Source organism: Thunnus albacares, chromosome 7 (genome assembly GCF_914725855.1).
Source record: "Thunnus albacares chromosome 7, fThuAlb1.1, whole genome shotgun sequence".
Taxonomy (NCBI): domain Eukaryota; kingdom Metazoa; phylum Chordata; class Actinopteri; order Scombriformes; family Scombridae; genus Thunnus; species Thunnus albacares.
In genome coordinates this window covers 2,459,374-2,476,969 of record NC_058112.1, presented here as the reverse complement: position 1 = coordinate 2,476,969, position 17,596 = coordinate 2,459,374, and the positions used below count along the sequence as shown (strand labels likewise).

Here is a 17,596-nt window from a genome sequence, read left to right as displayed (position 1 = left end):
AATGCACTACATACAGTCTGCAAACATACTACTTCATACTACATACTAGCTTAAATATACTTATACTATACAACAGGGACAGAGAAAGGGTCAGTCCTCCTTCAGGAAAACTGTGGTGGTTGATGTGTAAGCTCAATCACATAGGAAAAAAATGGCCCCAAAATGTAAGCTCTTTACAGGTATAAGGAGATATTGATATCTGATAAAGCCAGGGCAACCTATCGTGATGGTCACTTTCAACTATTTCTTCAGGTTTTCTGAACTGGCATAAACATCCAAGACATCCAAGAAAAAAGACTGAAGCCACTGACTAAACATTAAACTATTAGAACATCACATTAAAACTTGAGTCATATACTCATACTCATATCAAAGTTGGGAGCATTGTCCAATCTTCTGCATCATCCACTTTAAATCCCTGCCAAAGTGCCGTTGCTTTTGCAATATAAGAGGAAAAAGCCTTCTTTGAAAAAATTGTGAAATGATTCCACCTGAGAGGGAGGGTAGAGGGTTGATTTAGAGGCAGAGAGGCAGCAGTAACCGGAAGGGTTAAGGGCTGCAAATGGATAACTCCTCTCTCCTCCTGCTCATCATGTGCTTTACAGCTTTGCATCCATAAAATGACATTCATAAAATGGTAGGGTTATGAAACTGCTCCCCTGTTAAATTCTAACTACAGAATAGTACATCAGATAATTTCCTGGGAGATTATGAAGAATGAAGGGGACAACAATGTTGTTGCCATTTCCTCAACAACATGTGGGCCCTATTTGCTAGTGCAAACACAGTCTTTATGCATTTTTCCTCATACGCAGGCCTTTTTTTTGTTTTTGCGTCTGCGCCCTATTTACTTTACTTTTTCGTTTTTTTCATATCTAAAGGATTTATGATGAGCCTGTACTAAAGTAACAATTTCAGTGTATGAAAGGATGCAGCCTTTAAATACAGAGAGGCTTTTGGCTTATTTGTCCCACAATTTTCATGACCCCCTGACATTTGATTATTACAATTAGGATTTTTCATGATCTTGTGATCTTAACAGAGCTTAAGGACACAAATGTCCTCTGAATTTTTATCTCAGGGAATATGGGGACCTGAAGAACAGCTTATATATACAGTATGTTTTATAATTTTAAGTTACACATAGTGAGATTTTAAAATATACCAATATTTTTTAGACTCAGCATCCTTAAATTTGACAAACTTTTAATCCAAGAAAAATCAAGAAATACATAAATGAATAAATAAATAAGAGTTTTTCCTACCAGCACAAAAATCTCTCATAACATGAATGAATTAAATATACATAAATATACAAATTAACTGAAAATCTTACAGAATTTTCCGGCCTTCAAAATGATCTGGGGTAAGAGGGGGCTGGGCCCACTTAGATTTATGGCCTCAGTGTTTCCAAAATCTTTGCTATGGCCCTGGGTCTTAAAATGTTTCAGTGTGTAAAGTGTGGATATGATGTACATTGATTTACATGAACTTTTCTTCTGTTTAAAAGGCTAGCGATTCAAATTATCTCAGTGACAACAATGCTGATAGTCAAGTGTAGTTTGGATGAACTGGAATAATGTCTACATTATGATATGAAAACTCTATAATTATGTCAGAAAATATAATTTAATATTGTTAGTATTGTAAGATTATAGTTAAAGGTCAGTTATTATAATATCTGACAGAGCCAGTTTTGTCTTCATCAGGTGGGGTGGGTGTTTACAATCTCACTGTTAATGTATCACCTGGTAAAGTGAATGGGAGGGGAAATGCTACCCATGGCTACATATAGAAGTTCACCTTCTACCCTTGCATGCACTGTCTCAGTGTGGGGCTCCATCGCAGGCAGACAACATGGGGAAAGGTTTTTTCATCAGTAAAGCTGTTGGGATAGTGGTCATCATCGTGGGTGCAGGAGCCCTGGCTACTATCATAGCTCTGTCTGTTGTTTACTCGCAGGAAAAGGCTAAAAATAATGACAATAATGAAGTGTCGCCAACGGACGGAGGAACAACAAAACCACCTGTCACGACACCTGCCCCATCCAATGAGCCTTGGGACAAGTATCGTCTGCCCAAGAGCCTGGTGCCAGACCACTATAACGTCACCCTGTGGCCCCAGCTGACTCCAATTAAGTCAACAACAACGAGACAAGATGAACTCTACATCTTTACAGGTAAGGCTTTATGTTATGGACAGATGGTTTTCTTAGTAGCATTCATCTGGTATTCAGAGCCTAAATCAATCCTCATCGTTTAACAAGGATTAAAACCAACAAGAGTTTGTAGGCATTCTTTTGGGAGGAAAAGGGGATGAAGATAAAGGCCGATAGAAGGCTGATAAGTTATATCTCTAAGGTAGTATGATGTAAAAAGAAAACGAGACATGACGAAGAAGCACTCATCTTTCAGGAATCCTTCTTCTTGTAGCTTGCAGAGTTTGTGCATCAGGCTGTATCCCATAATGTGCAGAAGACTGTTTTTGAGTCAACTTAGAAAGTGTCCACCTACCTCTTGGTGTTCATTATCAGCGACTTGCCACAGTGTCCTTTTTGTTACTACTGCCAAAGTAGTAGTGCATGCTTATGATGTGAGTTTTATGGACTAATAAAGAACACTGTATCTTATCAATCTCTCAAGTATAATTTATAAATGCATTTCAAAGCCCCTGTTCACACCTGATACACCTATTCAGGGTTGTCAATTAAATCGTTTCAGTTAAAGTTGGGAGAGAAAGTTTCATAAGGTCACTTAACTTCATATAATGTGTGTTCTCCATGTAAAACTAACTAACCAGGGAGAGTGGTCATAACTCTGGAGAAGATGTCAGTCAGGTATGGTCTGTACACACCCAGAAGATAATTGGTGTGTGAGTGGGCTGCAGCTTTAAACATGTTATTGCCTACAAATAAAAAATGTATCAAGTGTATATTATACCAGTTTGAACAGCAGACATAAGAGAAAAAATGGAGGGAAAACAACACACCCTGCTTTACCAATGTCCATTTTAAAGGGATAGCACAATGTATAAGAATTTACATTGAGCTTGACAGCTTATTCTTGACCTTGGAGACAACAACATTGACTGTAGAAAAACATGGACAAAGTCAGTGACCTCACTTGTGTCTTTCTGAAGGGTGTTTAAAACTTTGATTCAGGTTTTCCATTCCAAGTTTATCAGTCAATAAAACTGTAATGTGAGTAAATGGGTTGGGTTTTAGATGGAACTGAGGTTGGATGAGCAAACTGCATGACATACATACACACATTACAAGAAGTGAAATAAACTTTTAAGACATTAACATCTCTTTGAAGACATTTTAATTGCCACTTTTTAAAATTTGAACAGAAAGTTTAATTATTTACTTGATTTTTAAAAGCCCAAATTACATAATTTCAAACATATCTAATAATATAATTTAATAAGTCAATGGATTTACATTCTCCTCCACCTGCTTCATCTTCTCCTCTTACTGCTGATACTTCCTACTGATCACAATTAAAGTTACTTCCATGTTGTTTCAGGTAATTCCAGTGTGGAGTTTGAGTGTGTTGAGGAGACTGACCTGATCCTCATCCACTCCAACAAACTGGAATACACCAAACTCGAGAATGGCCAATGGGCAACACTCACTGCAGTGGGTAGTGAAGTCAAAGCCCCCCAAATCAAGTCTTCCTGGCTCCAGAATGTGACTCAGTACCTGGTCCTACAACTGGATGGTAAACTGATGAAGGGCCATAGGTACCAACTCTACACACGCTTTACTGGAGAACTGGCTGATGACCTGGGAGGCTTCTATAGGAGCGAATACGTGGAGGATGGAGTGAAAAAGTATGTGCATTGGGTGTCAGATAATAGGCCTTGAAATATAACTAGTGCAAAAATAAGTCCAGAAAGTTTCAGAACTAAGAAGAAATGTTCCAAATGAGTTGTTACACAGGACATATATTAACCCTTTTAAAGAAGTAGGATGACATTTTGGAAAATATGCTTGTTTGCCCTCTAAGAGTCAGATTAGATCTAATTATGTCAGTTTTGTGTCTGAACCAGCTTTAGCCTAGCTTAAAAAAAACTCAAAACTGTTTAATTTATGTTGTTAACAGACAAAGTTGTCACCAATACCTCATAGCGCACAGTTGGTTCTTTTTGAGATGCCTTGCAGTCAGTCTGCAACAATCAACACTTGGTTGAAGAGTGGCTCTGGTACCTAATGTTAACTGGACAGTCTCCTTTTAACATTTCTATTTCTCAATGTGTAATTTGTGATAAACAAGATACAAGATGTTAGTCAGTTTTGGAGCTTTTGGAAAGTGGATTATTTTACTTTTGATAGTGCTAGACTGGCAGTTTCCCCCTACTTCCAGTCTTCTGCTAAAGGCTTTGCAGGCCTATCTCTGTACTTGATGCACAGAGTTGAAATTGATATCAATTTTCTCATCTGGCTCTAAGTATACCAAACAAGCACATTGCTAGAAATGTCAGGTTTGTTTCTTTAAATATCAAGCTTAATTTGTCAATTTTCTGTCAGGGTTGTTGCTACTACTCAGATGCAGCCAACAGATGCCAGAAAGGCTTTCCCTTGTTTTGACGAGCCAGCCATGAAAGCTATTTTCCACATCAGCCTGATCCACGACAGTGATAAAGTAGCCCTGTCCAATAGCGAGGAAAAAGGTTAGTTACACTACAATGATAATTGGACAAGATTATTGTTGATTTACAAGTGAATATAACAGAATTTATATGGTTGACTAAAACTGTGGACAGAAGGATATTCTAAAGTGACACGTTTTTGAAATTTGAACTCAAACATATACAAAACAAAAACCTGTCAAAACTAGTTCTTGACAATTTGAAAGTTAACTTTGTGATCTTGGGTAATAATATAAATAATGATCTGATATGATAATGATCAGTAATAAAGAAATTGATGCCAATGATTCCATTAATTTTTAGGCTATAGTCACTTTTTGAAAATCAAATCAAATACACATATTATTATATAATTAAATTTCTCTTCTACAGAATCAAGCAGCATCACCATCCAAAACAAGAATCTGCAAAAGACTGTTTTTAAGCCAACCAAGAAAATGTCCACCTACCTCTTGGCGTTCATTGTCAGCGACTATGCCTTCATCAATAACACCATTGATGGAGTTTTGGTAATTTGGATTTTGTCCCTATTTCATGAATGTGGTTTGTATTTCGAGGAGACTTAGCGGCATGTATTCATCCAGCGTCCTTTTTGATACTACACAGGGGACGCCATAATAGTAGGAATTTTAAAAATCCTGCACATGGTACTTTAAAAGAAGTAAACAGGTGTGGTTCATTTTTATGCCATTTTCTATGGAGAAATTCCATTATTGGTGACACAGGCTATGTAACTTTGTGATTAGATATTAGCTTGTTATCAAGCTAAGCAAAGTATAGTAAGCTAAGACAAAAAATAAAGTAAATCAAGTTTTTTGCATATAGTAGAAGCAACTTTGATGGTTAACATTAACATCAGCAGACATGGTAAAGTTAGCTGTTTACAAGATAAATAGCTGAACCTGAAAAGTCAAAAACTTGTGTGTTTCGGTTAAACTAGCTGACACTTCTTAAGCTGCAATTACTTTTTGAGCTTTTTTCAGCCATTTTTCAGTTGACTTCCCCCCTAAAATCCCTTGGCCATTCTTCTTTTAAGTAAAACAAAAGTCCCATTCTTGTAGTCATCCAAGGGATGTGATTGTAACTCTGAGTTTGTTTTGGAGAGAGGCACACATATTAATGATGTAACACAAATACAAGTTAAAGCTACTTTGTGTAGGATTTGCAGATTTCTAAGTCTGGCACCATCCGTTCATGTATCTAAGAAGACACTGTTGCACAAAGCAATGCATAATATAGACTGCACCAATTTTTAACAGGATTGAAACAGTTTCACTGGACTCTGACAATAACTAACAACATCTTAATAAAAACAGATATGTTTTGATGGTCCACCGGCCAAAAAACATATTTTTTGGCTGTCCATCGACCCACCAGGGTTTGTCCCAGTATGCCTGATGGCCAGTACACCACTGGCTGTAACCTACTGTTGCGGCTATAAAATGGCAGCCTGCAAGCTACAGAAACGTTGAATATCTACGTTTCAACATGTGAAATACATAGCATATTAACATTTCAATAAAACGTATCATATCAAAATGTCAACAAAACATATTATGTCAACATTTCAACAAAACGTATCATCTCAACATTTGTAAAGTGACGTAGTTCACATTCGATCTATATGAGCTGATCTTTCCTGGGAGGAGGAGGGGTCGGTGGATGGTTAGTAACTTTGTTGGCAGCAAGTTGGAAGTCAGCAGAGAGCACGGTTAGAGACCACCTTGAAACCAATGTCCACTTCCCATTTCAACTGACAAAAGCAGGTGTTTTTAGTGAGACGTCAGGACATTTGCAGCCATTTTTCTGGTGAGAAAACCGGTTGTTTTTAGTGAGACATCTGCTGTTTTTATTTTATTTTTTATTTTATTTTAACTCAAACCATGATCTTTCCCTAACCCTAACAAAGTGGTCTTTGTGCCTAAACCTAACCAGACCTTAATTACAGCATTGTCACACCATAAAACATCATTATTCAACGGGTAGAAATGTTAATATGCTACATTTGTTGATATGATATGTATTTCATGTGTTGAAACGTATATATTCAATGTTTCTGTGGTTTGCAGAAACGTTCAATGCCGATGTTTTCCTCTAGAGATTGGGTTGAAAATGGTGGATAAATAGTTTTGAGCGTCATACGACCCCCACAATGTTTCACTATCAGAATTTGATTAATTTGGTCCAGTAACATTTAGAAAGTCTAGAAGAGCAGCATGATTAAAGGCCAAACAGCCAGCACAGGAATGTCGCGCCCAACATGAGACTTAAAAACTTTATATACTTTGAAATATGAGATTTATCTGGCGGAGATAGGCTTAATCAACATCGTGTGAACTCATTTGACAAGGGCTGAAATGTAACGTACAGTCATTTATATGTAAAAGTTCCGCACTGCAGGATTAAATCTCATTAAAAAAAATCTGCACATAGTAGCTTTAACATCATGCAATTAAAAAGCTGAGATGAAGTTAAAACCAAGAAGATTCAATGATTTCTGATAATTATATTGACAGAAAAGCATTTTTTAAATTGTGTGCATATTATGTTTGGTGTGGTTTTAGATCCGGATCTTCGCTCGGAAGCCTGCTATTGCTGCTGGGCAAGGACAGTATGCCCTTAACATAACTGGACCCATCCTTAAGTTCTTTGAGAATTATTACAATTCCACATACCCTCTGCCCAAGTCTGGTAAGTCCACCACACATGATGATTTGACATAGGTCACTATGGAGTCAGCTACAATTCCTTATTACAATTGCAATTAACTACAATTGCTTGTTTTTTTTTTGAAATTCTGTGTTTTCTTAATCTCTACAATGGGGGTGGTGAATGCAAATAATCCACAGTCAGAATGGCTCAGGTTGAAAAATATCTGAATTTTCCTTCAATTAATCAACACAACCCCATTTAAAACTTTCTGTACATAAAATTCCATGCCCTCTTTTCTCTGAGGACATGATTCATTTTCATGATCTATATGTATCTTTATTGAATTTATGCAATTAGATGTATTGCCTGAATAGCTTTTATTATGAACTCTCCTCCACATGTATTAAGTACAATTACCCAGTCACACATGTAATCCTCTGATTTAACTGCCCCACCACACCTCAGTGGTCAATAGTTCTTGCCATCATGTTTATTGCCATCATGTGCGTTTTTATGGTCAGCCCCAAATATATTATTCCTCATATTGTAGACTGAGACATTGGCTGTCACTTCCAGTAAAACAGCTGTGTCAACCATTTCGAGCACCATATAAAACATTTGTCCTTCATTCTGTTCTTATCGTTTATTGATGCTAGACTTATCTGCTAACCCATGGTTACTTGTATCTCTCAGTTTAGAATTTTAATGACACAGCTGTACAGTGTCAATTATTAACAGATAAAACTTGATAAGTTGATTAAACAATCATGTACCCAAATTTCCAAATGTCTTCCCAGCCTACTGTTGAAGTCTCTAACTGAACTTTAAAAGGTGCCTATTAGAAATATTTTCAATAAGATTACCTTTTATAGAGATTTTTTAAATGTGTGAGGAAATAAATGATTCTGGGTCATCATCTCTCCAGATCACATTAGATTTTAATTATGAGGATGTGTTCATTTTAACTCAGCTGCATTTAGAGATAATAAACCACAAATAATCTCCTTCCTAATGCAGATCAGATAGCTCTGCCAGACTTTAATGCTGGAGCCATGGAGAACTGGGGTCTGATCACATACAGAGAGACAGCTCTGCTCTATGATAAAGAGTTCGCCTCTAACTCCAACAAGGAGAGGATCGCTACCATCATTGCTCATGAACTGGCTCACATGGTTTGTTTTTAACTCTGCCAACTTCATAATGTCTAACTGGTCTAACTCTTACTGGCTATTATGTTTCACTCTTTTATCTAAATAGTTTTAAACTGAAGAACTGAATTTGGAATGATTCTGCATGACCTTGAAAGACCTGAGGCCTTTTGCATAAAGTCTGGGTCGAGTCTCAAGTTAACTGAGACAAGTCAAAGTGAATTCTTGAGTTTTGGACTTTTTTTTCATGTTCAAGTGAAGTTTTAAGTCCCTGAGGGCAAGTCCATGTCAAGTTCAAAAATGATCAAAACAGATTCTAAATCAAGTCTCATGTTTTGTCAAAGCAAGTTTTATGACAAGTGCTTGTGAGCAAGTACAAGTCAAATCAAAACTCTTTGTAAGCAAACATCATGTAATTTTCAAGTCTTTCATGTTAAAATTTTGAATTGAATGAATATCAAGATTGTCCTTCCAAAGCTGTATCGTTGCCATTTTTTAAACAGCTGAGACCAAGTTCTTTTAATGTATATATATACATTATATAGAAAGAGGTTCTCCGTGCATTTTTAGCAATGTGCAACTGAATCAGGTGCTTATCAGAAAAGACTGATGCACACTGACTGATTTGAAGGCTTTAATAGTGCAACCAGAGCACTTTCAACACAACAGTTTCTTCATCAAAGTCTTTTAATGATTAGTCATTAAATATTCAATCTGTGTGGCTATGCAAAGTCTGCCTACCCCTGTCTTACTCATTTTTTATTGCTCTGGAATTTTACCAATTCAAAGCTTCTGGTTTGCTTCTTGCTGAATCATTCAAATTTTCTGTTTGTGCTGTTCCATCAGTGGTTTGGGAATCTGGTGACCCTGAGGTGGTGGAATGACTTGTGGCTGAATGAAGGCTTTGCCTCCTATGTTGAGTATCTGGGAGCAGACAATGCTGAACCCAACTGGAACGTCGTAAGGATTACCCTCCCACCTCATTAATCTGTGTCATGCAGGATAGTGATGACAGTGATCAATGAAGTTTTGACCATACTGTCTTATGTTTCTCATAACAGAAGGACCTTATCGTGCTCAATGATGTCCACAGGGTGTTTGCAGTTGATGCCCTGGCCTCCTCTCACCCTCTGTCCTCTAAAGAAGAGGACATCCAGAAACCAGCACAGATCAGTGAGCTGTTTGATGCCATCTCCTACAGCAAGGTAACCTAAACAGCAGCTGAACACATTTCTCATCTTTAGACCAATCTGCAATATTAGATATAATATTAATATATAATATTAGACCAATATTTAACAAATTTGTCACAGTGCCCCTAAACCACAGATGCCTCATCTGATCTTGAAAACATTTAAAAAGCTAAAAAATGTTTTTTGTTATCCTCAGGGAGCATCTGTTTTGCGAATGTTGTCAGATTTCCTTACTGAGGATGTCTTCAAAATGGGACTCACGGTAAGGATATATTATTTACCTGAAAACTTTTTTACATGCAATTGTAAAGTTTAGTCTCCTTTATTTGACACTGTAAAAAAGTTCTAGCATAACAGATCCTGTGTGGTGTTTGGGTACACATGTCCTTGACAAATTAATTCTCTATTAGTGACATAACTGTGTGCATCGGATGACCCAAAAATACTTTTCCCAACACCCATTTATCTCCAATTTTTTCTGTCCGTCCTGCAGTCCTACCTGGCAAAATTTGCATTTGGGAACGCAGTCTACACAGACCTATGGAGCCATCTGCAAATGGCAAGTTCATTTCAATTAACATTTGGGCAATATATTAACCAGAAGGATCTCCAGTATATTCCAATCTGCTGTAGTTTGTCACATCAATTTCCCTGCATCTGCTTCCACAGGCTGTTGACAAAAGTAACACTAAACTTCCTGACACTATCGACAACATCATGAACACCTGGGTGCTGCAGATGGGCTTTCCTGCAGTTACCATCGATACAAAAACTGGAAGGGTATCCCAGGAGCACTTCCTCCTGGATCCAGACTCTGAAGTTACTGTTCAATCTCCCTTCAAGTATGTATACTGGCCTTCTTTTTTCATCCCTCCCTCTCAAGTTATTATTTATGTGTTTGTCTTTAATACTACTGCTGCTATGTAAATCACAACTATTATAACTCCTATCACTGTTACTACTTCTGCTGCTTATACTAATACACTGCTTTTATAATAATACAGTAATACTACTATCTTTAATACTATTATAACTACTAGTATTATCACAAAAAATAATACGCAGTGAAAAAGAAAAAAATATTATCTATCATTACTTTCTACTATTTTTTACTACTTGTCATTTTCATTTTAATGTCGTCATGATACAACTGATGCAAGTACATGTAGATTTAATAACACAGTTGTTAATCCCACAGCTATAAATGGATTGTTCCAATCAAGTGGAAGAAGAATGGAGGTGAAACTCAACTACAGTGGTTGATTAGTGAACAAGGTAGGTAGGATACACCCGTTTGCTGATAGTTTAATAAGTAGAGATAAACGTTTTTTGGCTTTTATTGATGATCAAGACAAGTCATTTGTATTCACTGGTTCCTTGATTACAAGCAAGTGTTAAAGGACATTAAAAAAAAAAACAACTTCTCAGGATTTGACCAATCAGCAATCAATTATAAGTCAAAATAATGCAATACAGCATTAGAAACATAAAACTAAGCTCCAGACAGATAATAGCATGTTGAAAATACATTAAAGAATTATCTATAACATAACCCAAACTAGCCTAACAAGAAGCCTAAACGCTTTGAGAAGATGAGGAAAAACAATCTGGAAGAATGAAAGAAACATGAATGGGCCAGTTGATTATTCATGACTGTATTGCACAAGTTTCAGATTTGCCACCACCTGTGGGGACTGGCTGTTATGACAAATATGTTTTTATAATGCTGTTCTAGAAATTACATTCAAAGCGAAGTATAGTATTGATTGCAAGGGGCAACACAATATTTCAACATTAGTGATACTATGAAGAGAAACTGCTCTGCACAGGTACAATGCCAATGATTAAACTGGGAGCTGATTAAGTGTTAAAAGATAAACCAGCCTTAGCGCAATTTTGAGAGTTTTTTTTGTCAGTGTCATTCTGTCATTGCCAGTTCCAGACTACATGACAACGTTGGTCAGTTGACATTGTTTTTTTTCCCCAAAATGATCCACGTGAGCGTCTTCTGATGTGGTCTCCCTATTGGCAGGTTGACTGTTTACTGATCTACCATTTCTAAGATTGTGGTTGGGTAGGCACAGAAGCTCCTTGGTTAAGGTTAGGAAAAGGTCACGGTCATGGAAACCAACACTGATGTTGAGAAAAGAACAAAGGTCATCTGTATCAAAGTCACATTGATTGTCTTGCCTCCCTTGTAAGCTGCTTTGGATAAAAGCGTTGCCTTTTACAACGAAGTAGTGTTATGTTGTTATACCACTGCAAAACCTTATGATAATATATATATACTATAGTAGTATTATAGTAATTCTGCTTTTGATTAAAAGAGTCAACAGTTATAATTCACAGGGGCAAGCTCCTTGTTAGGGAAACATAAACATTTTATTTTATGCATTTGAACAAATGACCAGTGCTGTCATTCTATGGTGAGGACTGTCTCATTATTCTATTGTACTGTAGCTGAAAGCTGAAAGCACAGATTGCAGACTGGTTCTTGTCTTGGCAGAAAGCTCACAGGCTGACTTAGCAGAAAATCCAATCATCAAACAATAATCTTACATTTTTTGGTCTTATGCATGACAATAATTGATAACTCTGACCTCCCTCTCTTCTGTAGCCAAATTTGAAGAGATGAAGGCAACAACAGAGACTGACTGGGTGCTGGCTAACATCAACACAGTGGGTTACTACAGAGTAAACTATGACCAGGGCAACTGGAAAAAACTACTAAATATTCTGAGCACCAATCATATGGTAAGATATAGCTGTCTGATGGGCATTGATATGACCTGCAACTTTTCTGGATAACTTACAATAATTTATGACCTCTGCTTTCTTACACTGATTACATACACTTGATCTGAGTTGTTTTAATAGTAGTGACTCTTGTTTCTGTAGAGCATTCCAAGGATCAACAGAGCTCAGTTGGTGGATGACGCCTTCAACCTGGCCAGGTAAGCTCTGCTATTGCTGTAATAAATAGATGATAATAATGAAAGGAATGGATTACTGAGATGTGGAACTTGTTTGTTTTTGTCAGTAAAGCCAAAATACTTCATTAATAATGGTCTATGCATCACATTAATCTAAAACAGGGTTTATGGGGGAAATGGTCTAAAATTAGTCAAATATAACCACTACACAACATTGTTAGCATGACACAGATGCTGCCAGTCATTTTGACTCATTACTTTACCATGACTATACCAAGGTAAACAACTATTTTGGCAAAGTATTGGAAAACAGGGTAAAACTGAGACACACAAGGCTATTACTGTACTAAATGATGATCAAGATGTTCAGAAATGTACATGGCTCATTCATTTTCACAATCTTGTAATCCCAAAGAGCAAAGCTTATCGACACAGTGCTGGCTCTTAATACCACCAAGTACCTGAACAAGGAGAGAGAATACATGCCCTGGGAGTCGGCCCTGAACAACCTGGACTTCTTCTACCTCATGTTTGACCGCAGCGAGATTTATGGTCACATACAGGTGTGCTTTCTTTCAGCTAAACACATCAGCATAAACATCAAAACAAATTAAATACAAAGAATTAACTCCTGTGCTTCTAATCTTCGTGGAATTATCACATTTCTTTGTTCTTCCTTGTTTTTAGGATTATCTGAGAAAGCAGGTCACCCCTCTGTTTAACTACTATAAAAACATGACCGACAACTGGAGCAAAGTACCTGATGGACACATGGACCAGTGAGTAAAGCTATCAAAACATGAGCATACTGCTCTTGAGATCATATTTTTTAGGAGATGCAAAAAAAATATACACTTGCAAATTAGAGAGTTAAACATTAAAACAGTGGTTTGTCTCTCTCAGCAATGTGTTACACCTCTTCAAATGTTCAAAAGTCCGCCCCTGAGATCATCTTAGTATAAAGATGCATTTGGAAAACAGGATCCCAGTTACAATGTGCAAGTAAAAGTACGCTCTGTTGTTAATTACAAGAAAGATGTATAGTACCGTCTTTTGACGAAACTTGGTCAGTACTATTGTCTAATTTTAAGGACTATATAAAGTGTTTGATATTGTAACATTGTAACTGGCAGCAATAAAGGTCCTGATTTCTTGGGGCAGCTGTAGTTCATTGCACACAGCTCTATTTTAAGTTCTTTTTACATTTTGGTTGGGAACTGGTCAGTTGTCTCTGCAGCATTTAATCAATTTTGTATACTGATGGAATTCCTACCTTGTTAGCATCACTTTAGTAACATAACTGGCCAGATGACAGTCACTGTTTAGTTGTAAACATATTTAATGTACTTGATAGCTAGTAGAGGCTAGCATCACCACTGACTATTACCACGTGTCCTTCTAGATGCTAACATGAATTATCTTGCAAAGCCATAACTAGCCCCACTGAGATGACAGCATTTTACCTGCCCACCATATGAAACTTTGGAGCAGTTGCTGAAAAACATCATGCTAACTATGACTAGGGAAATCTAGTCAGTACTGTTCAGATGATCCTTCTCAAAATAAAATTGTATTATCAACAACACTACTACAAAGCATTACTTCTTATCCTCTAATAGTAAGACGCATACGCTTCATCTTTTCATTCTGGCCTCTTGTTAATACTCCTTCCTGCAGGTATAATCAGGTGAATGCTATCAGCCTGGCTTGCAGGACAGGTCTCGAGGAGTGCCAAAACCTGACCAAGACATGGTTCAAGAAATGGATGGATACTGAGAAAAATGAGTGAGTGTACATGTCAGCCCGATGTAGAACCTGTTGCCTCTTCACTATTTTAATTACTCTTTACTTTACTCAATGTGCAACTTTCTGTCTATGGTGGACTGAACTTAAAAAATGTCATCTTTCTTCAGGATTAATGCCAACCTCCGTTCCACTGTGTACTGTAACGCCATCGCAGCAGGTGGTGCTAAAGAGTGGGAGTTTGCTTGGGAACAGTTTCAGAATGCCACCATCGCTATTGAAGCTGACAAACTGCGCTATGCCCTGTCCTGCACGAAGCAACCCTGGCTACTCAACAGGTCTGCTCACACACAGCCTTATTAATACTATAATGCAGTATACTACAGCATATTACTGATCGGTACTCACACATATACTATACCCCTTCTTCAGGTACCTGGATTACACTCTGGATCCAAAAAAGGTCCGAAAGCAGGATGCCACATCCACCATTGTCTACATTGCCAGCAATGTGGTTGGCCAGTCTCTGGCTTGGGACTTTGTCAGGGCTCGATGGTCATACATTTTCACTCAGTGAGTACAACACAGTAGTTTTTATTCTCTACACCACTATATTCCCATGAAATATAAGATAAGGCACCAATTGTTCAGTCTACAATTCACTTTTTCCAAATGAGCAGAGCACTCAGTCATCTCTCCACAACAGTTTAAAAAGTGCTAAAATGAGCTTTACAGTTCTGAGTGAAATTTGTGTAAATATAGATATATGGCTTGTGTTAGGTAACACAAATCTCAGTGACCTTTGATTTTCACAGGCTGAACTGAATCACAGTCCCACAATAAAATATTCATTGTAACATAATCACATAATTGCTGAAAGGCAGCTTTATAGTCAGGTTTATTATCAGTGACAGCTTTTATTGACAATGCGTGCTCAGTTTAGCTCTGCCTGGGCCGACCTTTGCTCTTGACTCCTCATAAACCAATCAGGCCTCCCCTTGTTAAAGCATAACACAGGTGCTGAGTATATTTCAACACAATTACATGAAGCTTGAAATATGATAAAAGATGTACATGTTGCACTGGCAATAAAAATTTGCAGCCTCTCTTTGATTTACTGTGCCTTGTACACTGTAAATACAGTTAATTTCTCAGCTGACTTTTTAGTGAAATTCAACGCTCAGTGAAAAGAAAAATATTCTCAAGTGACTAAACTGTTTACTTGGATACAACTGGCCCTGATTATCCTGTATGTTTTGTTTTCACTCACAGGTATGGTGGTGGATCGTTCTCCTTCTCCAACCTCATCAATGGAGTTACCAAACGCTTTTCCACTGAATTTGAGCTTCAGCAGGTTAGATATTCTACACCTTGTTGTCCACAATGTTTCTTCACAAAGAATTTTGCCCTGTTTTACCCACAATCAAACACATTTGTATCTCTACTTTTAGATATTGTTAGTTATGATATGCTATCAGATGTAGATGTATAACTTACCTTGCCCTTATAATACCTTAACCCTTCACACCATCTTAACATCGTGAGGTGGTGTGACTGGGGTTGTAGTAACCAAAAACATAAGCCATTACATACAATTTTACACACTCAACCAGTGTGTAAAATTGTATCTCTAGTCAGACTGGCCTTAAAGTTGCTTGAATCTGGGCCCGTGTCGTTTTAGGACAACAGACCTGTGTTGTTATTTGTTGCTGCCTGATTTCAAATGGCTTCATCACCTTCCCAAGCAAGACACTCATTTTATGTTTTGTTTATTGTTACAGCTGGAGCAGTTCAAGGCAGATAATTCTGAGGTCGGTTTCGGCTCTGGAACCCTGGCAGTGGATCAGTCCATTGAGAGAACAATCGCCAACATGAAATGGATCGCAGCAAACAAGCAAAATGTTCAGAAGTGGTTTGAAGCAGAGGCAAAATCTTTATGAGGCCTTCACTTCATGTAATTTAAAAATGCTCATTGTATGTAAATGTATCACAAGATACATTTAAATTTACTCTAGTTCTGCTTGACAGAGTGTGAAGTGTACCAAAAAAAAGGTTTTGACATATTTTGATCCTCTTTAAAACAAATTTGGAGTTAAATTTGCTGGCAGGGTGTTTGTTGTATACCTCAGTTTGTTTCAAGTCAAGCTGATTAGAACAGAAAAAAGAGAAACAGAGAATTACCATATATTAAAAAATCCTTGAATGTGTAGTACTAATTACAAAATTAAATATCGATACTTTGAGTGAGAAGGCCATGAGAATTTTTGTGTTGTTTTTTTTTTTTTTACCTTATTGTAAAATCATAGTTTTTAAAATAAAATGTTTGTATTCCTTAGTGTCAGAAATTCAGAATGTTTTCTTGTAATGTTTGAAAAATTATTTAATGATGTTGTAATAACAAAATAATTATGTTGTGGTTATAACATGATTATTTTGTATATCTGTGTCAGTTGGAGTAAAATATGAGACATATTTAAACACACACCCTCATTGGCCTGTTGAAAACAACAACAAAATTAACTGCATTTTTACATTTGTACTTTCTTTTCTATGTTTAATATTGAGCCTCTGAAAGTGGCAACACTGAAAAACGTTTTTTTTCCACACATGTGCAGACATTTCCTGTCACAATACAAAATAATCTGTGGAACAACTGAATTGTTATTGAATACATTCTTTTATTCATTGTTCAAAATCTACAAGATAATAATATAATAACCCCCATCTTGTACTGATATTGTGGATATTTGTAGATATTTCAAGGCAATGATTGTACTTTATTCTGGAAAGGAGAATAAACAGATTTGTTAGGAATTTACTGTATCCAGTCATTATTCCGTTCCTATGGATGATATTCCTGCTGTAGATGTGGTTGAATAAGGGTTTTCATGACTAGTTGTGCAACTGAAATGTTAAATATCTACAAAATATTTTATGCTTCTAGACAGTAATCTAAATATCCTCTTGTTTCTTCCTTTTGTAAACTCTTAGCTGGTGGTAGAAATGAGCATGTGTTAGCTAAAGCTAAAGTTCAGATATGGGCTACTCTTTGTTTTGTGCAAATTCTGCACAATTTACTGTGAGTTATTAGTGACGAGTGAAGACAGTTTAGTACAGCAGCACTTGTTGGATTGTTTACTATTTAAATATTTAATGATATAAGTAATATCTAATGTACTTTATTTACCTGCACTAAAGAGGTTGCTCCTAAAGTGACAAACTTACTGTATGAAGAATTATCACCTGCAGCTCCCTTCAGCTCTATGGAGCCTGT

At 36.9% G+C, this 17,596-nt stretch overlaps 1 protein-coding gene across 1 annotated transcript; it reads left to right on the top strand.

Annotated features, from left to right (window-relative positions):
* Nucleotides 1–1,824: 1,824 nt before the first annotated feature.
* On the top strand, nucleotides 1,825–17,136 carry LOC122986358 (aminopeptidase N-like). Its single transcript, XM_044357581.1, has 21 exons — nucleotides 1,825–2,179; nucleotides 3,528–3,834; nucleotides 4,532–4,674; nucleotides 5,026–5,162; nucleotides 7,218–7,344; nucleotides 8,323–8,477; nucleotides 9,300–9,413; nucleotides 9,515–9,658; nucleotides 9,843–9,908; nucleotides 10,140–10,205; nucleotides 10,316–10,488; nucleotides 10,845–10,921; nucleotides 12,264–12,400; nucleotides 12,545–12,600; nucleotides 12,995–13,142; nucleotides 13,267–13,358; nucleotides 14,257–14,364; nucleotides 14,493–14,660; nucleotides 14,755–14,895; nucleotides 15,595–15,676; nucleotides 16,104–17,136. The coding sequence occupies exons 1-21, from the start codon at nucleotides 1,858–1,860 to the stop codon at nucleotides 16,260–16,262; spliced, it is 2,922 nt and encodes a 973-aa protein (XP_044213516.1). The 5' UTR covers nucleotides 1,825–1,857; the 3' UTR covers nucleotides 16,263–17,136.
* The last annotated feature ends 460 nt before the right edge of the window (nucleotides 17,137–17,596 follow it).

Bases quoted from the DNA above. Each gene is read 5' to 3' on its own strand.
- LOC122986358 (XM_044357581.1), top strand. From the start codon at position 1,858: ATGGGGAAAGGTTTTTTCATCAGTAAAGCTGTTGGGATAGTGGTCATC. The intron at 9,909-10,139 runs GTAAGGATATAT...TCCGTCCTGCAG, and splicing joins TCTTCAAAATGGGACTCACG to TCCTACCTGGCAAAATTTGC. The intron at 10,922-12,263 runs GTAGGTAGGATA...TCTCTTCTGTAG, and splicing joins GTGGTTGATTAGTGAACAAG to CCAAATTTGAAGAGATGAAG.